Source organism: Lolium perenne, chromosome 6 (genome assembly GCF_019359855.2).
Source record: "Lolium perenne isolate Kyuss_39 chromosome 6, Kyuss_2.0, whole genome shotgun sequence".
NCBI lineage: Eukaryota > Viridiplantae > Streptophyta > Magnoliopsida > Poales > Poaceae > Lolium > Lolium perenne.
In genome coordinates this window covers 161,817,152-161,841,775 of record NC_067249.2, presented here as the reverse complement: position 1 = coordinate 161,841,775, position 24,624 = coordinate 161,817,152, and the positions used below count along the sequence as shown (strand labels likewise).

The following is a 24,624-nucleotide window of genomic DNA, read 5'->3' as shown; positions in this document are numbered from 1 at the left end:
TGATTCGGTGTGTGGTTGTTTTGATTTGAGGAGAGAGTACGTGAAATACGGTAAGAGAGAGTGAGCGTAACCGAGTCTAACAGAAGTTGCATCCATCGAGCCAGTGGCGGCGCGTCCAGTTGATAATTTGGCCCAGACTAATATTTTAGTCACGCTCCGCCACTGCATCGAGCGCAGGAGGCAAAAAAAGGGGCCTGTCCCTAGAGAAAATACCGATTCAGACGGTTCTCTAGATGTCGGTAAAATACTGCTTTGAGAACCGTGCGATGCAACAACGTGGCGGTCCGCAGCAATCAGATCGGCCTGTTCCACATCTCAGCCCATGCAAAAAAGGTCTTCACAACGTACCAAACGCGCCCTTAATTTACGATTTACGAGCTGTTAGTTTCTCGCGCAAACAGTCAAGACAAACCAATTTGAAACTACTAGCACGAAAAGTCATTTTGGATCTTGGGCACCAGTGCTCTCGCTGTATTAAAAAATTCGAAAATTAGATATATGTGTTTAAAAAAAATCTGTAACGAAATTCTAAAAAGTGCTGACGATGTATCCCACTAACATACAAAATCTCAAATGCAAATATTTTGTTTTCTGAGCTACATAAAAATGACAAAATCTGATTTTTTTTTTGAAGATCTGAATCACTATACTCAGATCTACAAATTTGTTATTTTTATGCAGCCTAAAATACAAATTATTTCCATCTGAAAATTTACACGTTTGTGAAATACAATACTGGCTACATCACAATTTATTTTCAGATTTTTCTGAAACTTAGAAATGTAATTTTTAATTACTTTTTCAAATAGGGATCACTGGTGCCCATGTGCACCAAATCTTTGTTACTAGTACAGCTACAAACGAAGCCCGATATTGACAAACTACTGCTAACTGAAGTTCGTACGCGGTGGTCAGGTGGAAGAGACTGCATGCCGTGTTATATCCCTACATAACCCGATCATCGGTGCACAGCAGGCAAATGTGCTTCGCCCAGCTTATACAAAGAAAACTGTAAGACGCATGGCCCGAAAAAAATATAAAAGCCAACAATAATAGCTCTGATATTTTCGGTCTATTTCGGAAATACTTTGATCATTTAATTGATTGTGTAAAAAGATATGAGAAGAATATAGTGTCTGACTCTTGATGTCCACTACTACCCAGTCCTGCACGCTGGGATATTGAAAATACACGGAGAACCACCGTTTTCATTTTTCCCGTCTGGTTCTTGTGGTGCACTTTCAAACCTTCAAGAAGGACAGCAGAGAGTAAAACCTCATATCTATTGAATTGATGCATTAGTTAAGTTTTTCAAAAGTTTAAACTGTTGATAAAGGCTATGTTTTCAACTATTTGGAGTAGATTAAGTAGTGTATTAGCATGGGCTTAAACTTAAGACCTTCCGGCTTTGATTCTATATTAAATTAATGCACTAGCTAAATTTTCAAAAATCCGAACTGTTACAAAATCTAGGCTATATATTTTAACATGCATCAACCATTATCAAGCCAACCTGCTCAAACAAAGAGCCCAGTCGGTATTGCTCAATTAAATCATATGTGCAGGAAAAGTGTGGTGCATCGACCGTACCCAAAACTGTCATTCAAGTACTTCTGTCCATTCTTAGCCAAATATGGGACAGTTGCTTACAAGCTTCATGTGTCACCTGCAGTTGAAGACTTACATTTTGTTGAGCTTTCCTCTCCGATCCAGCTTAATATTGCAGGCCTGGGTCCGGAACCTATACTTAGACATGCACTTAGTCAAACATGCCAATGTTGCTTATTTGCAGGTGCTGATTAAGTGGACTACTCTCCAAAGATGACGACATGGGAGGATTATGAGATGATTCGCCAAGGCTTTCCAGATGCAACAGCTTGGGGACGAGCTGCGTCTCAAGGGGCCGCTAGCGTCATCCATGGCATGTCACAGCAGGAGCAAGCCCCAGGAGAGGCGCCAGACAGAAGTACGTCTTTGGCAAGGGAGATCGACATTAGGAAACGTCTGACCTGCGTGTCACGTAGGATAGAGGATGTCAGTTGTGCCCGGAGAGGGGATTTAACACCCGTGATCCAAGGAGATCGGTAGGAAGAATGATATAATTGTTTATGCTCCCATTCCCCTTTCTCTGTTCCCTCCCCAAGCAATCCTTCCTTGTATTGAATCTCGTTGTATCTAAGATCTGGTGAACTCGATTCATATACCTTGTGCATAACACTCAGGTACACCTCCTGCCGACTCATCGTTAAAGATGGACTATGATCTTATGCACTAAGACATTGCATGTTATTTGTATATACTTGGCATACATACCGATAAGACAATGACCAAGGTGCTGATGTTCTTCTTTCGGCAAGAGTGAAGTGGCAACAAGCAGAGCCGGCCCATAGATCAAGCAAACAGGGTGACCTGCCCTAGGACTCAAGAGTGAGGACCCAAATAGTAAAGTATTCTCGTAATTATTTTACTACTATGGATGGGGTGTTTCTGGTCCCGAGCACAAATGAGCTCGTTTTGTGGGCCGTCCAATTCGTCTTGGGATATGTGCCGCCAGGACAGGCAGTGTCAGATACAGTGTCTAGAAAAATAGTGGAATGGTTCGATACACGTAGTGTACGATGGAACCAAATCCCCTCCTTGGCAATCGATCACTCGAGCGAGCGATTCTTGTCGGCGCGGAGCGCTCGCGCGGCAGCGCGAAGGCAATTCCCTTTTCGCCGCGTCACGCGTGTCACGCTTATTTCTATTTTTGGTAACCGATCGACTTTCCCTTTTCGGCCCGTCGTTTTCGAATTATTTCGAATCGATTTGGTGTTCCCCTCCTTCCGCCTGTTATCCTCTCTCCCCTATTCTCGTCCCATTCAGCCCTGACGGAGAGGGCGACGGCGACGACGACGGCGGAGTCGACGCTCCGATTCCTCGTGGCTAGTGCGCGACCTAGATTTCTCCTGCCCTCAGTTCACTAGCAAGGTCCAGTCGATTTCGGCGCTGTAAGGTTAGTATTCCAACTGGATCTAGTGGGGAGATCTGGGTCTCGCCGGCCGGTTTGTTTGTCCGGCGAGGGATTGTTTTCCACCGTGGATTTATTTTCTGATGGGTTTTTTGTTTGTCTGGCGATGGATTGTTCCGGCGAGGGTTTGTCTTTTTGGGTGGATTTTGTTCTCCGCCTAGGTTCTTGATCCGTCTCTCGGTTCACAAACCTCTGTTATCTGGGTCTCGCCGGCCGGTATTGTTTTGTGCGGCGAGGGATTGTTCCACCTTGGATTATTTTTCTGATGGGATTTTTGTTTTTGTCCGGCGAGGGATTGTTCCGGCGAGGGTTTGTTTTTTGGGTGTATTTTGTTCTTCGCCTAGGTTCCTGCTTCGTACCTCGTTTTCACAAATCTCTGTTATGGGATCGGCTGTAAATTGCGTTTTCACTATTTCAATGTTCATTGTAGTTATGATTTTTGGCCTGTTGCACTGCTTTTTGTCCACAATTTCTATGGTAATTGTAGCAGGAGAAAGCAGAGATCATGGGACTTGTTTTATAGGGGTTCACAAATCCCTGTTATGGGGTTTGTTTTATCAACCCACTTATTCACTTTTCATCAACAAGTATCTCAACGTTTAACCAATAGATACATTCTGAAGTTACCCACCTCTTATTTTTCCTGTGTTTAGGGAATGATGAACTCATTTTTTGTACTCCTGCATATGTTTTTTGTTTTGATGCTGATTTCTTCCTTTTTACAGTGGTGATTCTTGGTTGGGCTTGATATATCAACCAAGACATTGTTATTTTGATTTCACTAAGAGTTTTTCTCATTATCATGGCATCTGTTTTTGTATTGCAGCGTTGTTGTTTCCATGGCGGGCAGCAAGAAACAAGGTGGTGATCATCTAGGTGTTCGCAAAATGCCCACTGCTAGTGAGCATGCTAGGAATCGGGCCTCTCCTTTTCCTGTTGTCAGGTTATATGAACATCTAAGTTCTGATCAGAAGAACTCGATTGGGGATATGGATCTTGGTTCAATGCTTGACATCAAGTGCCATGTTCTTCACAATCCATTGATAAGCTGGCTCGCTCCTTTGTATGATAGTCATTCTCGAGAGTTTGTCATTCAAGGGCGTGGTAGAATCCCTCTCAATGCTGATTCCATTTACCGCACACTCGGTCTTCCGCGGGGGGATATTCTTGTTGTGTATGCAATGGATTCTGTCATAGAGGCTCGTCTAGGTCCTTTGTTATTTCCTGGCCATAGCAGCACGCCGAAGATTACTGGTGTGTTCACAATGCTGTCACAGATGACTCAGTATGATGACATTTTCAAGCAAGTTTGGATGATGTATCTTGTTTGTACTTTGCTTGCACCAACAACGTCTAACAAATTCAGCAACAGATGTTATCCTATACTGGTATATGTGTTATCCTCTAGTTTTTTAAAAAATCATTCAATTTTTTTATCAATATATGTGAACAATCATTTTTTACGCGGTGTTTACATTATTTTTTTGTAGGACAACATTAGCAATGTCAGGAACATGAACCTTTGTCAGTTTGTGTGCGACAGATTGCATGATGAGCTTTGTACTGGGAAGCCTTCTGGAGGCTGCCTGTTCCATATTCAGTTACTGTATGTTGACTCTTTGGATATTAGCTCTCTTAACCTTGACCTTCCAGATGGTAGATTTGTTGCTAATATATGGTCAAAGAAAGATGTTGATACTGTGCTTGATGCTGACTTGAAGAGGGATGGATCTGGTTATGGGAATCTCGAGGTTAGTTAATCTTTTTGCGTTTCTCATGTTATGACATGAACTTTTGTGGTTGATTTTGTGCAAGCTGATGCATTTTTTGTTTTTGTTTTGTCACTAATATCAGTTGAAGCCACACCTTGCTATAAATTTCAACTTGTTTGGAGGTGCAGCTAGCTTTGAAAGATGGGTTGAAACCAATACTGCACCTAACTGCCCGAAAAATGTATGATACAGTGATAAGTTTTTAATTTTAGTTTTTTGTTTTTCAATTTTGTATGGTACCATTACATTTTTTTTAGTATATCTCTTTTTTTAAATGATTTTCCCTTTTTCATTTTTTGTGTGTTGTTTTTTGATGTAGCGTAAAGACAAGGTTGCTAGATTAATGGGTGAGTTTGCTTCTGGTCTCACTGGTCTAATGAGTAAGCTTGTGCAAGGTTTGACTGAAGTTGATGATGATGAAGTTGTGGATACTGCAAAATTTGATAAGACATTACGCTCTCAAATCGTTGCCTCTCGTTCATCGCATGATGGAGGTGCTGCAAACACAACCTCTCCTATTGCGCAATCAACTTATGATCGTCCTGCTAAGATTGTAGGGAAATCACCAATACGCCGTCTGAAGAATGTGCCTTGCAACCAAAGTGCTGATGCTACAGATGTTGGGGGGATGTGCCTTGCAAGCAGATTGCTGATGTTACAGATGTCGGAGGGGATGTCCTTTGCAACCAGAGTGCTGATGCTACAGATGTCGGAGGGGCTATTACTGCTGATCCATTGAATGTTGTTGATTCCGTTTCATCACCTGTCTTTGAGCAAACTAATGTTCTGGCCGAGGCCCGTGTTGTTGAGCAAACTCGTGTTACCAGGCCTGCTGCAAAAGCAGCTTGTGGTGCCAAAGCGCCATGTCAAACTGATAAGGTACCTGTTGTCAACTTCAGTGACAATATGTCTGACGGCGAGAGTTATCATTCTGGCAATGACAGTGATTATGTTGATGAAGCCGTTGCTGCTCGCTTTGTTATTCAAAGCAGACGTCATGTGGATGGAGGTGAGCATGGTGATACCGTGTTGTCGGAATGTGCAGCAGTGCCAAGCCAGACAACTCTTTCTGGTGTTGCGACAGTTGTTCCCGGTGTTTCTCCTGAACTGGTTTCCAGTAGTGTACCCATGGATATTGATTGTGCTGTTGCGGAACCATCTGATGCTGATGCTCTAGTATGTTTTATGGAAACTGATATCACTGTTGCATCAGCAGATAATAGGATTGTGTTTCAGGGTCTTGAAAATCTTGCAGAAACTGCTGCTATGCATATTGATGGTGTTGTTGATGAGCGAGATTTAGATATTGGGAAGCAAGTTTTATCTGAAACAAATGAAGCTGATCTTCTTCGTGCCAAAGATGCCAGTGCTGATGGTGCTGTCATTTCTGTCGGTACGAAGTCAGGCGAAGTTCTGAGTTCTAGCCTTGAGGTTGCTGTAATGAATGAAGGCAATGGGAAAGGATTATCTGATGGTTATGATGTTGTCAGTGAGACAATCAACGACGTTGTGAATGATTTGAAAAGGAGTAGGTCTGCTCTCGATGCTTCTGAAGCGAAACGTAGTTGTGTTGTACGCGAGGATCGTTCTGTTAATCCTGTACAGAATGAACCGTCATCTGCTCCTAAGAAGAAGCCCAATGTGAGAGGCAGAAGGTATTTTTGATCGACCCCGTTTGAAGTTACTCACCAATGTATTTCATGTGTAGCTATCAACATTTCTGTCGTTGCATTTTCTTACATTTTTTCGCTGTAAATGTATTCATGTTTTTTCTTTTTTGCTCCTTTTGTTTTTCGTGTAATTTTACCAAATACCATCTCATGAACTTACCAATGCCTTTTTCTGGTAGTTATCAAACGCTGGTTGTTTTGCATGACATAGTATGTTTTATACTTCATTGTTTTGGAGTTTTTTCTAATAATTTTATGTTTTTTGCTTTTTCACAGGCAAGCTGTTTATAAAAGTCAGGTTGCTACAAGATCTTCACCACGACGACCTCCTAGATGTACTTCTTCAGGTGTTGCTGATAACGTTGCAGTTAAATCAAAAGTGTATACTTTGAAAGATCGTCTTGAAGGCTCAACAAAAAATCACGCTGCTGGAACATCTACTGTAGTTGAAACTGGTAGTCAGATTTCAGCAGAGGTTGTTTCTGACGGGGTTGTTTTTAAGGATGCTGTTTTCTCTTCCAAGTCTACAAGTGAAACTGTTCCAACAGGAAAAGAATCTGCACATGAGGATCCAGTTCAAGTTAGCTTTGCAACTGGTAGCCAGATTTCAGCAGTTGGTGGTTCTGATGTGGTTGTCCCTTCTAAGTCTACAAGTGAAATTGTCCCAACAGAAAAAGAATCTGCACACGAGGAACCACTTGAAGTTAGCTTTGCAACTGGTACCCAGGTTTCAGCAGAGGGTGGTTCTGATGTGGTTGTTCCTTCTAAGTCTACAATTGAAATTATCCCAACAGGACAAGAATCTGCACATGAGGAACCAGTTGAAGTTAGCTTTGCACCTCAAGATTCTGGTACCAGTGTTACAAATCAGATGGCTGATCCTGTTGGCGATGTTGACCATCATGCATCTGCTTCTACTGGAACAACTGTTGTTGTTGCTCGTGATGCTGAACAAAATGCAACAGCTTCTCCACAAGGTATTTGCTCTCTTTTTTTTTCATTGTATCGGTTTATGTTTTTTGTATTCATTGTTTTTTCATTCTTTTATTGTTTGTTTGACTTAGTATGAAACATTTTTTTTATCAGATCAAATTGTTACTGTTGTTAAGAGAGCTAAATTTGTTGCTGCTGATGGCAAACTAAGTCTCACTCCTGGCATCCCTATAGATCTGTCTGCTTATCATGTGTCTGTTGTAAATACATCTGCGTCTGATAAAAGCGCTTCTCCATCTGGTAATATGATTTTTTGTTTTGTGCTCTTTTTGATTTCTTTTTTTAATTTGTTTTGTTTGTCACGCTGCTGCTCACAATATCATTGTATTTGCGCAGAGGCATTAGGAAATGCTGATGGTCATGATTCTACCATTTCTGCTGATGTTGTTAAAGAATCAGAAACTGCAAATGTGTCATCTATCCCTCCTACTGGTTAGATCACTTTTTCTATCTTTTTGTGTTTTATTTTTACAGTTTTTACTTTCTTTTATTTTCATTTTCTTTGTGTTTTTCACTCAACATTTTTTTACTTATTACATGTTTCTGTGCATGTCTTGTTCCATCAATTCATCTACGCCCGTTCCGCGTATTATCTCCCACTTGTAATCTATATATGCAGAATGCGTACCATCAGGGCAAGTAAATGCACGTATTCGTAATACGTTTTCAAGGAACAAGAGAGGGAGGAAGAAGAAGAATTAATTGTTATTTTACAAAACCTGCTTTTTTTATGGATCATTGGGTGTGGCGAAGTGATGGTGCTGTTGAGTTGGTCGATGTATTAACTTTTTATTTTATTTTATATGGGTGAACAATATCCTGTATGAACGCTATGTAATTTTATCCCTGTTTATATGTAATGGATTTTTTTAACTTTTGTTATGAATAATTTCGCTCTGTGTGAGTGAGTACTGTTTGTTTTTCTTTCCTCTCTCTTTTGTTTTTTTGGACCTTTTTCTTTTTTCTTTTTATACCTTCATTTTTGTTTTTTATTTGTGGCTACATGTGCGGTGATGTTTATATTTGTCAATGAAGACGGAGGTGCAACTGACTTTCAAGAACATTGTTTTGATGACTCTGTAGATGGATTGCATCCTGTAATCGCCACCGAAATCAGTAACAATGAAGCTGGTATGTCCTACTCTATATTAGTAGTTAAGTTATTTTTTTGTTTTCTTGTTTTTTCATATAGAATATCATGTCCTTGTTTTTTTTACAATTTGTTCACTTTCTAATTATCTTTTTTTATTCCTGTTTTTTTTGTTTTTTTTTTATTTTCTCAGATGATTTGGAGGTCCTTTATATTACTCCAGCTTTGCCAGTGCCTGTTCAGAATTTACCTGTTGCCAGTAGAACTCCAAGGACCAGGCTACGCATGGAAAGGGTCGTTCTTCCTTCGAAGTTCATGCTACCTCCATACAACCGAGTAACTTGTACCGATGAGCAAGAATTATTGTACCAGCAAGTTATAAAGCACAACAGCGACTCTGAACACTCTAAAATAAAACAGTATGTCAGTTTTCTCATGTATACGCAATGGTGTTCTTTTTAGATAATTCATTACTTTTTAGCAACTTAGTTTGTTCATGCATTCTTTTTTTGGCAGATCAAGGTTCTTGATGATTGACCCTATGTGGGTTTCGACTGGTGACTTGGCTAGTAGCGTTATGCCTTCTGGAGAACCGTCAATAACGGTTGCCGAAATTGGAATTGCTGTTCTTCAGGTTGACTGTCCGAAGAAGAAGATCATTTTCCCATGGATAGTAACTGTTTATTTGCTTGAAAGAAGATTTAATTCAAGAATACTGCAGAAACATTTCAGGATGGATGATAAGTATAAACTTAGTCACCAAAATCTGGTAAACTTTTTCTGTGTTTTTATGTTTTTCGATTTGTGTTACTTGTGAACATTTATTTTAATGTTTCTCTGACCCTTGTTTTTATCTTTTCTTTTTTTGTTTTTTTTTCAGTTGTGTTTTGGTGTCCTTCAGAATCTTGGAACAGAAAAGAAGCCATGTGGTCATTGGTATTCACTGTTCTTGAATTTTGAGAAAAAAAGGTTTGAAGTTCTTGATTCTGCGCGTGGTCCTGATGATGAATCGCTCATTAATCATTCTAGCGATCTAGTCGATGCTATCAAGTGCATGTATCGTATAAATTACTCCAGTTCATCAAAACAGATTGATGACTATGAGTTGGTTTTCATTGAAGCTCCTAAGCAAAATAACAAGTATGTTCTCTTCTTTTTATCTAACTTATGCTTTGTTCACTGTTGGACATTTCTTTGTATTTGATAGCTCACAGATCTTTTTTCTGTATCTTTTTTTTGAAGCATTGATTGTGGTTATTTTATGCTCAAGTTCCTTGAACTTTGGAATGGCCGTGTTGTACCTGCTATCACTTATGATCAGATACCAGAACTTAGGAAGGTCCTAACATGGAATTGGTTAAACCACCCTCTGAACAAGTTGCAGAATTGGAGGTACCTGTTGGAAAGCAACGCTCTGTGAGGTATGAACTACCAGATGCAACTCAAATAAACTACCACTTACAGCATAAATAAGCTACTTCTCTTTTTACTTGCAGTCTGATTTAATTAGCATTTTTTCTTATTCTTTTTGGCTTGGTAATTTGTAACATTAACCGTTGGTAAATATATGTTTTAGTGGTTGGTAAGGGGGGGCAGGTTGGTATTTTGTTACGAGCTAAAATGTAATTTTGTCTATTTTTTTTGTTTGTAACTTAATTTATTGCTGTTCGTGGAATTATCAAAAGGCTGGTAAACAACATGCTCAGAGGTTGATAAACACATGGAATAGCGGTTGATAACTTTCAAGAATTCGACCTGGTCAGGGGTGTTTTTTTGGGGGATGGTGTTGATAAGTTCATGTTCTTTTCCACAGCTGTTTTTGATAGGCGACTGGGTTGATAATTTTTCATGTTTTTACATTTGATAAACAACTGCTTGGAGGGTTGATACATAACTGGTCAGGGCGTTGATAAGTTCATTTTTCTTTTTGACAGACGACTGGGTTGATAATTATCAAGGATAGTTTTCATAATTTATGGAACGGAAAAATAATTATCCAAATTGTAGTATTACAAGTTCGAACGACAAACACAGCATGACCATTACACAAATAATTGTACTCCTTCTTTCATTGCATACTTCCATCCTGCTTTTCGCTCATCCTTCTTGCTTTGTCATGGGTTCCCTTCTTCTTTTTGGGAATCCATTCCTGGTATGCTCATGCCAACCTGTGTATTTTTTTTACATGGGATAAATTTAGTAAATGGTAATAACTTTTTTAATAGTTTCTTTTGTACTTCTGTGTATATTTTTCTGTAAGTCAGTGCAGTACCTTGTCTCTGTCTGGGCATTTTGGTCTTTTGTGTCCAGGCAACCTGCAAAGTCCACACAATCTTGGTGCAGCCTTTTTCTTTAGTTTTGCAGCAGATTTCTCATGGAAATTCATAGGTCTTTCACCTAGGTTGAACCCTGGATTTCCTGACTGTGGTGGATCCTTATAAGGGCGATGCTCATCTTCATTTTTTTCTTCGTCACTTGAATTTTTCTCCTCATGGTGTATCTGTTCATTGTTGTGTCCATGATTGTTGTCTTCTCTATCTTCATGACGCATTGTCAGTATCTTGTTGAACTGGGCCATCAACCTTTTTTCTCTTACGTGTGACTTTTTCTTTCGTCTGGAGGCGTTCAATTGCATCTTTGCATATAGCTTTCTTCAGCTCAGCAACTCCTTCAGCAAACAAGTCGTATGACCTATCATCCGTGCAGACAGTAGATAGTATGTGTGATATTTTGCTCATTTCAATTGCGTGTCTAACAGCCAAGTGTGTATTATGTGATGCTGTATTGCTTCTTCTCTCCGTCAATCGCGCTACCTCTATCCCAGCTGCAGTAGTCCATCTAGGGTTGATGAAACTGACAGGAAGCTCAGTCAAACCAATATGACTAGCCACCCTCATGACATGGCAGCACTGTATTCCATCGCGAGCCATCTTTGAGCACGAGCATTTGTACACATCGTCATCAGAGGAAACACTAACCACATATGTTAATCTGGGGAACTCTGCATTCCTATAGTTAGCCACCCTAATCACTCTGTATAATCTCTTCTCTTCCACAACTTCAACGTTGTAAGCAGTACCCTTCCTTAGCTCTTCAGCAAACTTGCCGTATATTGGGTCTGTGTAGATTTTCATTGCTTCCCTTTCAAGAGGATTGAATCCCCAATTCACAGACTCCTTGAACTCACTTTTCTCTCTTAGGTGATCTAGGTCGGACTGTTTTTTTTCTTGTATTATGATATACTCCTTGAAGAATGTTGCAATCGAGTCCTTCCTTTTTACATAGTGTTTGAATAAGGAGTTTGTGCTCTCACTTCTCCCCGTCGATGAAGTGAATGGGAAGAATCTCTCTTTGAAATATGCTGGGACCCACTGAGCTCTGATGTCATATATCCTGTCCAGGTGTGGCTCTCCCAAAGCATTATGACGCTCCAGTAGATCATGCCAGCTATTTTCAAATTCCTCTGGAGTAAATGAGTTCCTTATAACCGCTCTTAGTTCTTCCTTTAGAGTCCCTCTTACTGCGAAGAATAGGGACAACTTGTCATCCAGGTTCTTGCTGATGTGAAAGTTGCAGAAACGGTGCACTGTGTAAGGTAATGCTTTAGATATTGCAATCCTCATTGCAACGTCTTGGTCTGTTATTATAGTTTCTGGGTGCTTGTTGTCCATGGCAGACAGGAATTCCTCAAACAGCCACTTGAAAGTGTCTGCTCTCTCATCCTCCAGCAATCCTACTCCAAACACGACTGTTTTGCCATAGTTATCAACCCCTAATATTGGAGCAAATGGCATCCCATACTGGTTGGTTGAAAATGTTGTATCAAATGATACAAATTGACCAAACTTTGAGTAGTTTGCCCTCCCTATTTGGTCTGTCCAAAATATACTTTTCACTCTATTATCGCTGTCAACATCAATTGAATGTCTGAATCCAGGCATCTTTTCACGTGCTTCCTTGAATAGTAGCAGCAACTCTTCGATGTCCCTGTTCTTAATTTTCTTTCTTTCTTTTGCTAGCTCGTTTTTTAGGTTTTTTGTATCAAATGGAACTGCCCTGAAGCTTCCCCTTGTTTTCCTGAATATTTTCATTATGTTCTTGGGTGGAACTCTTGTCTCTTGTAGGATGTGGATCAGAGTCTTGTCTGAGGCAGACATTGACCTGTGACACTTCATGAACCTTACTATCCACTCTGACGGAGCTAGGCTGTGGTTATGTTCTAGTCTTATGTTACTTATTGACCACTTTCCTCTGTATTCCTTCACAAACATTCTGACTTTGCATTTTGTCTGCACAATCCTGGAAGTCCGTCTCTGTCTGAGTGCACTGTCAATGTATGTATCCTCACGGCACCTGTTGCATGCGAATGTCTGTCTTGTTATTTCATTGGTTTTTCTAGACTCGTAGGAGGTGTCCTTTTTTATTGCAAATCCAACCCTTCTTGCGTACACTGCAAAGAAGAAGAATGCATCCTCTTTTGAATCGAATTCCATCCCAACTGTGGGAGTAGATGCCTCTGATATCTCTTGCATTGTTGGATACTTCTTGTTTGCAAACATTCTGTCCATTTCAAGCTCTTCAGCAGTCGGTTCCTCTGGATTCAGCACTGACTCAAGAATTTCTTCATATTTATCATCTTCTTTGTTCCCATGCTCATTACCATTTGAATAATCAGCATTGTCACCTGGGCAGGCATTCTCACCAGCAAATGATGCACCATCTGCATGCATTTCTGGGATGTTGCTATCAGCGTATCCTTCGTTGTCTTCGTCCTCGAATTTGAGCACCTGCTTTGACATAGATGCATCAAGTTTTTTTGGTGGTATCAGCTATATTGTTTTTGTTAATGTCTACCAAAGAAACTTAATGTTTTAATTTTTTTTGTTGTAAATTATGTTACATGAAGCAATTTGACATGTTACCTCATTTAAATCGAAGTCCTTGCATTTTTTTTTGCTCGCCCTTGTGATGTTTGATGACATATGTCCTTCCGCTTCGGAGTTTTGCTTGTGCATGTAAAAACTTTCTTCAACTGCTTGTAGCTCTGCCAAGCTTTCGAGCTCAGCTTTCTCTTTCCTTCTCTGAAGAAATGCCTGTAATGTGTAACAAACACTTTTATTAGTTTTCTTTCTGTGAGGATATGAACAAATCCCATCTCCATAGTCTGCAGAGGTTCATTACCTGTGCAAATTTATCTACCATCCTCCGGCACTGTATCGGTATCTTCCCTGTCATAGATCCAAATATACTTTCTGCAGCAGTTGTTCCATCCCCCTGTTGTGTTTTTCCTGACTCATTCGCTTTTGTTGTATCCATCTGCAACAGAAATTATTGCTAGATCAGAGTTATTTCTTTCTGTTTTACATTTTTTTTCATACACACATGTTTTATGTATATGATTTTTAATCAATGTTTTTTTTTCATATCTGCCTTATTCAGATAATGGAGGATTTAAATTTTTTGTGTGCAAGTCAATAGGAGTCTCTGGAGCTATGGACAAAGAATTGTGGACAGATTATACACAGTGTCACCATTTTTTTCTTCGTGTGCTTTGTAATTTTTAGTACACAGGAGGATTTTATCAGTGTTTTTCTTATTTTTTCTGTCTCTTATTGTATTTTTCTTTTTTTGAGATGTGTAAAGTGATCAATGTTCTGTAAGTTTCTTTTTTCTGTGATGTACATAGTATTTTTTTTCCCATGTAATATTCTACTATGCTGAACCTTTTCTATATTTTTCCTACTTTTTTTGTAAATGAATGTAATGAACAGATGATTTTCTAGTTTTTCCTAGATGAAAAATGCATGTGCTAGTTTAATTAAGGACTAACCTTTCCTTTCATACCATATGCTGGTGGGTGAATCTCCTCTCTCAGATCAAGGACTCATCCCGTAAAGCAATTGGATGATCTTGTCTATAACCTGAGCACCCTAAATCTTTTCTCTCTCTAGTTCTTTTTCTCTCCTGAATTTTGTATTTTCGACCGTGGGTGGGGGTGTGGGGGTAGAAGTTTTTCGTGGCTGGGTTAAAGAAAAGGAGGATTTCTTAGATTTCGTCCGTCTGGTCCACTTGCGCCATTGTTTTGATGTGCACCAGGCGGAAGCTTTTCTGTTTTTGGTTGAGGAGAGAGATGGTGGCGATGGTTGGTGGCGGAGGAGATGGATCTGTCCCCCGATCAGATCCTGGGGAAGAAGTATTTTGTATCTCCTTTTTTTCTGTTTTTACTGATCAGGTTTTTGTGTTTTTATGTATGTGACCCTGTTTATTATCTTCCCCTATTTTTTTTCATTTTCTATCCTTTGTGTGTGTACCTGTCCACCTGTCCCGTGGGTATTGTTTATACTTATCTTTTTCAAGGGGTTTTATGTCAATAAGTAGATCCTACCTAACCCGACGATTTCGTCTTGTCTAGAGTTGGAGCTGTCCCCTTTCCCTTCTCATTCTCTTTCCTCTCCCGACCATTCTCCATCAATCTCGTCTATTTCCTCCAAGAAGGCGCTAGGCGTATACGGAGGAGAAATCATGGGCAGATCCATCTAGGTCGTGTGTTTTCAGATCTGTTTTTTTGTCCTGCCCTATGTTTTCCTTTTTAATTTTCTTCATACCTATACGTTTCTTCCAGCTCGTACGATCGCTGGTTTTTCGTAGCTCTTTTTTGTTTGGCTTTTTTTTTTCTTTTTTTTGCAGATCTAATGATTTTTGTCCCGGTTATCTTATGATGATTCGTCTATACTCCCCTGTTCTTTTTTTTCCTGGATGATTTTTTCTTTTCCTGGATGATTTTTGTTTCGTTTTCTGTTCATATTGCTCTTCTTCTCTCAGCATTTCCTTTTTTATTCGAATGACTGAAATATCTATTTGTTGTTAATCAAGGTACATCAACTTCTTTGTTTTTTGCAGGGTATGGATAATAATCTTTCAAACTAGCAATCATTCTTCTTATATTTTTTCTTCCATCTGCAAGCCATGGATGGGAATGATGCAGCAACGGTATAACATGATTTTGTTGTGTTGTCTCTTTTTTCTTTTGTGTTTATCTGTTTTGTGTATGTCCCAAATTATATATGTTTTGATTTTCTGGTTGATCATTTATTAAATTTTTGTGTGCCTAGATCATAGTTGATGTTCATCAACCTGTAACGACTATTCGATGCCATGTGTACAAGGTAGTGTGAAAATGCTGTCATTTGATGGATTGTTTGTGTTCATTATACGGCGTTTTATCTGTGTGTAGAAGGTGTCGACATGAAGTGTACTGTCTCTTTGTCTCACTGGGGTAGTACTGGTTTTGTATTGAAGAATATCTTTTACGGATTGTTCACTATTTACTGGGTATATGCTTTTCATTTCTTTTTTTTAATTTTGTGTGTGCTTGTTCCTCTTTTATAGAAAAATAAAGCACACAACATCGAATACTACATGTTCACATTACATTTGTTAATAGTTGTTGTGACCTACTTTTTTGGTATGTTAAGACTACATACTTGCTGTTCATCAACATGTACCGACTATTCGATTATTTATTTTTTTAATCATGTAATTTGCAATTATCATGGCTTTAGGACCAAGCTCTCGCTTCCTAAGTTTCTTGGAGTGACTAGACGGTTGACAGCTACTCAGAAAAAGCTTGTTGCTGATATTGGTCTTGAGCAACTGCTCTATGTGACCTGTGATTACCTTCCTAGGAGTCTCATCGCTTACCTGGTAGCTAACTTCGATTCGCAGACTAGGTCGCTCTCTCTACCTAATGGTCCTCCTGTCAAATTCAGTGCCTATTGTATCAACAAAGTTCTCGGCACACCCATCGGAGGTTTGCTGATTGGTAGGAAAGTCGATCCTCATTTAAGGGCAGCTATTGGTGATTTGACCAACTGCAAAGGACATTACCCTACCATTTCCGAGCTGGATAAAATTTTGACAAGGGAATTGGATGGAGACACTTTCAAAATTGTTTTCACTTTGTATGCCATGACCGCTTTTCTCTGTCCTTCTAGCCATGACGCTGTGAGTCCTGATTACTTACACATCGTGGAGAATCCTTCTGTGATATCTTCGTTCGACTTCTCAAGTGCTGTACTCCAAAAGCTCATTTCTTCCATCGAAGCTTATAATGGAGGTACAACTTCGGTCTTAGGAGGGAACCTGTTTTGCTTAATGGTACGTAATGTTCATACCAGGGTAGAATTCTCCAAAAGGGGGAAAAAGTCTGTATTTTAACATCTTTTCTGCTTTTGTGTTGTCATAGGCTGTGTACTTTGAGTTTCTTGACACTGAGGTGATTCTGCCACACTTGAAGTGCAATGTTCCTCGAATATCAATATGGTCTTCTTCTTTGGTTTCGGAAATCAAGATGCTAGATTGTGTTTGCAAAGACAAAGCAATATTCGGTAGCTCGCCTGTATGTTTTCCTTTTCCCAGACTTAGTTTATTTCATACAAATTTTATTTTTCTCACACAATCATCCTTGAACCATTTTTGTTTTTCTTCTCTTATTCATTCAGACGAAAGATGTTGCAAGGACCCCTTTTGGAAATTTAATTAATGAAGGTCAAACCATTGAGAGTAATTCATATGAAGACCTTCTACAATTTGTCTTGTCAACAACACCTTTGGAGTCGCAAGAAGAGGTATGTATGGCTTTTTAAGATAATTATAATTCTGTGATAGCACCAACTGCTTTTTTGAAGAATTCTACCCTGGTGGAGGGGGATTTTTTTGGGTAGGATGGTGTTTTTGTTGGAGGGTGTTGACATGTTCACGTTTTTTTACACTTTTGGTACGCGACTGGGTTGATACATTCACGGTTTTACGTTTGATAAATAACTTTTCGTGGGATTGATACATAACTGGTCAGGGGTTGATAAATACACTTTTTTGATAGGCAGGCGACAGGGTTTGGTAAATTTACGTTATTACACTTTGATAAAATAACTTATATGGCGTTTTGATACATAACTGGGGCAGGTGGTTGTTAAATACAGTTATTTTTGACATGTAGGCTACTGGGTTGATAAGTCCACACTTTTACATTTTGATAAATAACTGATCGTGGGGTTGATACATACCTGCTCAAGTGGGTTGATAAATACACTTCATTTTTGCCAGGGGTAGGGGTACTGGGTTGATAAATTCACCTACATACATTTGATAAATAACTGATTGGTGGGTTGATACATAACTGGTCAAGGGGTTGATAAATACACTTTTTCTAAGTTTGTTGTTCAATACTTCTTTTTTTTTACTAGTTGCATATTTTTTTATTTAATGTGTTTTTTTTTATTTTGTTTTTGTTCATAAAGGTTAAGGCACAAGTCCCTTTGTTAATAAGCAAAATGCAGAAAGACATAATGGACTCCATACAACCAGTAATTGTCAAGAATGTCATGAGTTTTCTTAGGATGACTTCAGTTAGTTCATCCATGTTGAATACTGATGAGAAGCGTAAATGTCAGAGTGTACCTGTGTTTTTCAAAGTACCTTCACATGGTTCTACTGTTTGCCAAAGTCCATTAGTTCAGCCGAACACTATGTGTATTCCTGGGCATGCAGCAGCATTAAAATTTTCTGATCCTCTGACTATGTCTGATGTGGACTCTAAAGTAGAACATGTCTGCAATGATGGGTGCTTGTTACCAGTTCCTGGCGATGATATCCTTGAGAGATCGACTAAAGAAGGCATGAAGGATGGTCAGGTTCCTGATATCGGCTCCATTATTTCTGCTATGGAATCTCTTCAATACCCAAGCAGTCTAGGTGAACTCAGCTGTAACTTTGAGTTGTTGGAGCAGATGAACCCTGCCAAGCCTGACCTCACTCAGTTGTATGACTCTGCATCATCAGGAGTTGACATGCTTCAGTATGTTAAAGATCAAGCTGCAGAAGAGAGGAAACTTATGGATGCAAGGGAAATGCAGTCACAGCTGTTGTTTGAAAAAGTTCAATTCTCTGTCGATTTGGACAGTGTCAGCAGTTTCAGGAGACCCAATGGCGCAGGTTACCCTTCCAATGAAATATTATCCTCCAACAAAAGAAATGCAATGATTTCAAGCAATGATTTTGGTTCTGAATCTGCTTGCTTGATAAAGAGGCCAAGGATGTTTGGAATTAAAGAAGAAGCTGCAGTTCAGAGCATTGATCCTGGTGGTATAGATAATACAAAGGAAACTCGTTTTAATGATGGAGAAACATCCTTTATATCTCCCAGCAACTGTACCATATCGCACAGACATGTTCAAGCTCCTGAGACCTCGTATTCATGGGATGAAAGTGAGTTTGACAGGGAGTTATTAAGAACAACACTTCAAGCAGAGGCTGAGCACGAATCGAAGCTACGTTCGACGCAGTTTCCAAGTTATGAAAATCAAGCATTCAATGTTACAGAGATCAGCCCAAACAAGGTCATATCAGAGTTCAATTCTACACTGGTTGAACAAGATGTTTTCAAGGACATTGTGCACAGAGTCCCCAAAACTGCAAAAGCAAAGACGTAAGTTGATCTCCCATTGATCATTTTTTTATCGGCAGTACTTGTTTTTTATACTGTCCATCCTTTTTTTATGTGTTTGTGTTCACTGTCTTTATTTTGTTTTTGTGTTTCGTTGTTTCTTTTTTGGCAGTGTCAATATTGTGCGAATGGGTAGTACTTGGGCCGAGCACCGTGTTTTTGCTCTTAGTATGCAAGTGTATGGTAATGTGAACAAATACGTTATCAACATGTTGGGGAAAGCTGTCATTGTTGAGGATACTGAGAAGCGTTCACTGAAACTTTTACCTGAAGACCATTGGAAACGATATTTCATCCCTTTTGATGAATCTGTAAGCTTCTTTTCTTTTTCATCTCTCTCTCTCTCTATATATATATATATATGCTTCTGATACATATAGGTTAGACTTTTTTTTGATAAACCTGTATTGATGTTTTCATTATCAATATGTAGGCTCTGTTTGCAAAACCTTATGAGAACCCTGGAACCCTGTCTAGACTCATATCACATGAAATGATTGGTTTTAAGCTCGATGCAATGGATCTGGTATGTTTTTTATAAACTTTTATATATGTTTTGAAATAATGGCTTTATAACCCTCTTTTTATTTTGCCTTATTCTTTTTCAGCAGCTTTTGAAACTTTTTATCTATCAGATGTTGTATTTTATCTTCTCACACTTATTATTGTCCTTTCCTTGTTATGCCTTTTTTTTATCGTAGGTGCATGTTCCGTTGATGACATCTGGTTTCTACTACCTTCTTCTTATCAACTTTAGGTTAAAGTTGTTTGAAGTGTTATACCCTAACACAAAATTCAATCTTGTGTCTGAGCACGTCGAGGTTGCAATTAAGAATTTTAAAATGGGATTCAATTTATCGTACAAGCACTCATTGATCAAAGTTGATGGCATGCAAACAATTTACAGGAGTGTATGTTCTTCTGACAAAGAGTATGTCACAAGTTTCCTATATCTGTTTTCACATGTTCTATATGTTTTTTATGGATATTTTTTTGTGCTGTTTGTTTTTTCTGTTATGTATATAAGCAATCTTGAACCTTGCAGTTTTTTGTTTGTTTTATATATGTTTGTATTTTTTGATTAAAAGTTATCAGGGGTATTGTTATGTAGTTACCATTGGTTTTGATGGTATGTTACCAGGTCATTCATTATATAGTTACCAATGGGTGGGGGAGGGGTGGTGGTGCAAGTTATGATTCTGTATAGCTTTTCCCTTTTTTATAGGTTTTTGTTTTTTCAGTGTTCTCAAATTATGTTGTTTTTAAGAAGGTGTCAGGCCATTTTTGATTGTGTCGTTACGAGGGCTTTTGTTTCCTTTTCTTTTATGTATCCTAATGCCATACAAGTTCTACTGTGACTTTTTATCCTTTCTTTTTTATGTATTTTTTCAGTTGTGACAGTGGTGTGTTCATCATGGAATTAATAAGAAATCAGAAGGGAGGAAACAAACTCTGTTTTGAACCAGTATGTTTTTCTCTTTTTTTTGTTAATTACTTATCATATGTGTTTTTTCATTTCCTTTTTCATTTCTTTTTTGTTACCGATGAATGAAATATATTTGTTAAAATGTTTATTTAATATATGTATTCTTTATTGTCTTTTTTAGAACCATGCAAAACCATTGCGCGAAAGTCTTACTTACTATATGGTTGCTCATCCTTTCAATGAGAAGATGCCACTGGAAACAAAAGAAATCCTTAGGAAGCATGTACGTTTTTTCAAATTTTTGATTTATCTTTTTTCCTGAATTTTTTAATCTTTTTTATTGATCAATCTATTGATCAGTATTTATTTTTCTTTTTTTTTGCCATGCATTTCATGATACAGGGAATCCCATTTGACCACCAGGTTTGTATTTCTTAAATCTAGTTTTTATATGGCTTTTTTTCCCATATCATTTTGTTTTGTGGTTTGTTTTTGCACACAATTGACTGTACTTCTTTTTTTTCAGACACCAGGTTACTATCCCTGGATGCACGAGCAAAACAAGCTTGTTAATGGTGAATATCACATAGTCCTTTTTGTCATATCTTCATTTTTTCTTATCTGTTTTGTTCATATTTTTGCAATTAAATTTTTATTTATTTTTTGCATGATATGAGTTGGCTGTCTTTTTTTTTGAATGCAGATGATACTGACTCCATTGAAGAAATGCTTATTTTCTGATCCTTTTCCATGTTATGAGTGTCCGATTTGCTGTGAAGAAGAGATGAGATGCGACCGATAAGATGTAGTGTAGACAATTTTTTTTTATCAATCATTTTATGTTTCTTCTTCTTTTTTAAATTAATTGACTACTTATTCTTCTAGTTTTTGTGGAAGTGTAATGACTTTTAAATGTCGACATATCCATCCGGGGTTGGAATGTGAGTGAGAACCTTGTGTTTGTCAAATAATAATCGCAACTTATTCCTCTTATTTCATTCTTTTTTGGGGGGTTCGCACTGTGCTTGGCCCATCGTGGCCCAGTAATTAAACTCCTTTTTTATCTAGTCTTTTTTTGTTACTGGGCCGTCTCTTCAGGTCCAGTCCAGTAAACAACTTCTATAAGTATTCCTGGTCTGGAACCGACGGAGCCCCCACATCTACAGTTTCCGCATTTACAGTTCTTCTCGCCCGAGAAGTGGGAGGGGCGGTTCAGAGCAAGCGGATAGAACGGTGGTGTAAGTTCAATCTCAAATCTTCCGCCGTCATCTCTCTTTTCGATCTATATTTCTTCTCACTTTTCTTTTTTCGCATTACTGTCTAGTTGCTTTGTAGCATTTTCTCAAGTTTCTATGGTGTTTTTCTTGCTGGAAAAACCAATCTATGTCTCTTTTTGGTGTTCTTTTTTGTGGAATCTGAGTTCTCTCTGTAGCTTTTTGTTGTCTTTCGTCCGGATCTCATCCTAATGGTCTTTTTCCTTCTAATATATTCTACTTTTTAATCGACTATCTGATGTCTCTTAGATTTTTTTATTTTCGCAGGTGAACAGTAAGTGCGAACAAAAGGGGGGTTTTCTTTTCTGGAGGTTGTTGCTGTTCAACTTTTTTTGGTGGAGATCTGCTTTTTTGTTCCTCGGTGGTGAGCACTTTCCCCTTTTTTTTATGTATTTGTATTACCTTTTATCTATATTTTTTTTCTTATCTGCATGTTTTCATTTAATCATTATCCTCCTGGCAGTAAGTCAAGAAATTGGGATCCAATATATTTTTTTTGTAATCTTTTTTGCGTCTGGAATCCTGGTTATGTGTCAGTAGTAAAGTAGATATCATGGTAGGTATCAACAGTTATACATTGTAGTCATCAAGGTGCTTTTTTATAGTGCTTTTAGTTTCATGTTCTTCACCTTCAGTTTTTTTTATTATGACACAAATATCAGGTATCATATGTTTTTGTAGAATAAATATGAACTTTTGTTGTATATAGTTTATCAATTGCATCTCTGGGTTGTCTGGTCCTTTCAATTTTTGGTTTTTTTATGTATATGTATGTCAAATTTTTTATAGATTTAACTATCTTTTTATGTTTATGCTTTTTATTACATATCAACTTGTACCACGGGAGCCAAGAAATGTGATGCAATATATTTGTGACATGTGTCTCAGAGACACCGGTAGTCTGTTAGCATAACTCTAGATATCATAGTAGTTATCAACATTCTTATTCTGTAGTTATCAAGGTGCTTTCTATCTACTGCTCGTTGGTGTCCTTTAACTGTTAGTTTTAAACATTTTTTGATATTTTTTTTTGATTAGTGCTTTTTGTACATTTCTAGGAGAGTGAAATTCAGTATGTCTACTTATGTGACTGAAGAGACGAGGGTTCAGGTGTCTAAGTTCCTTCTTAGTAAACTAGGACTTACTCCTGGCCCAGTTACCAATCTATTTCTTGTCAAAAACCTTTCCTGTTTTGAGCCTGCTGGAGTCTTCAAGTGTCTCCATGTTATCAACAAGCTGGTCGGCACAGAGTTTGATTTCATAGTTAATCAAAGCCGCCAGTGTGAAGTCTTTGTTAGGTGCATGACCCCTGTTGCATGTACGAAGCTTCACGATGTGCTTCCTTTAACCTTTAAGTTTGATGAAGCTCGCGTGAAGTTTTGCAAGGTTAGCTTCCTTGAAACACTCCCAGAAGATGAAGACATTTTCCTCAAGGAACCAGCCAAGACCTTTTCAGCCAGCATGGAGAATCGTAGTATTACTCAACAGAAGCTTCTAGGTTACCCTGCTGGGTACTCTGATGTAAGCCTTGACATGGATTATGAGGAGAACATCAGAATGACGGACACCACGATGAAGATTCTCGGTGTTTCTGAGGGTTCTCAAGAGGGTCTAGTTAGAGTGAACCTAAAATATCTACTTTCACCTGAGTACATTGCCCATGCATACTCTGTTGTGCAATCCCCAGACCTTGTCAAGTTTGCTGTTGAATACAACTCCAAGCTTTATATGAAGTTCAAGATCCCAATGATGGCTGAGGTGATGACCAAGAGCCACTACTTTGTTGATAGATTCATGATCAAGTTCTATTTAGTCAAGACTGTCAGGAAGTGTTCATTCATGGAAGATATTGGCAGGAAATGTCCAGTATACAGTAGGCTCAAGAATGAAGACCATTTCGAAGACCATTTCGAGTCTGCTTGATTTCTTAATAGACGATATAGTGCCTTTCCCTTTCCCTAAGTGTTTTTTAGAAGCACAGTATGAACTCCATGTAATGTGGTGCTTTTGTATCAAGGCATAAAGCCCTTGATGTTTGATTTGTGTACTATATACTTTCTGTGTCTAGGTGGTTTGATGAAACCTTTTTTTTAATGCTGCTTTTTCGTCGTGTGTAATGGATGTTATTTATTTGTACCTTTTTACGTAAGTCTGTGCTGCTGATGAGTGTGTGCTGACATTTTATATGCACATGTGTGACAAATCTGAGTGTTACATGCTTTTTCTGTCTTTTTTGTTTATTCGTTCATGAATTTTTAAATTTTTATTTTGTCTTCTTCTCGTGCACTGAAATTTTTGTTTTATATTTTGCCTGACATACAATATCTTCTTTTGTTTTTTAACCTATCATTTTTGTTTTCTGTTCTTTTTTTACCAGGGTATGTCGTACATTACTAAGATGAGGAGGCCATCAGTTACTCGTCATGTTATGAGTAGGCTTGGAGAGTATCCTGGGAAAGTGCATGATCTTTACCTTTTCCGTGTGATGGATACTCGGCTTGATGGTATATTCATTTGTCTTGCACTAGCAAAGAAGCTGCTCACTAGGGATTTTCAGTACACTGTTAATCAGGGCAGCAAAACCAAAGTGTTCATCAGGCCCAGTGGGACAGATGATAAAGCTACTCTTCTAGCTGCTTCTGAATTTAAGTACATGCTGAATCACTATCATATCAAGATCATCAAGATAGAAGAGCTTCACTACAAGCCAGTTTCCAAGGATTTCTCTCTGAACAAACCAGTGTCGACATTCCCTTGTTCATATGATCATCTCTCAGTTGAAATGATGACTGAATTATCTTATCCTGTTGGTTTCTCTAGCCAAGGTGATAACATTGATGGTTTTTGCAACACAATAATGTCAGAGACGACCATGAGTCTTCTGG

The 24,624-nt window shown here is 38.5% G+C and overlaps 1 protein-coding gene across 1 annotated transcript; it reads right to left on the bottom strand.

The window, feature by feature from the left end:
* Positions 1-11,075: 11,075 nt before the first annotated feature.
* On the bottom strand, positions 11,076-13,851 carry LOC127310260 (protein FAR1-RELATED SEQUENCE 5-like). The gene is made up of 3 exons (XM_071822329.1): positions 13,717-13,851; positions 13,458-13,628; positions 11,076-13,322 (listed from the first exon to the last, which is right to left on the bottom strand). Exons 1-3 carry the CDS (start codon positions 13,849-13,851, stop codon positions 11,076-11,078), a joined length of 2,553 nt encoding a protein of 850 aa, XP_071678430.1.
* Positions 13,852-24,624: the final 10,773 nt, after the last annotated feature.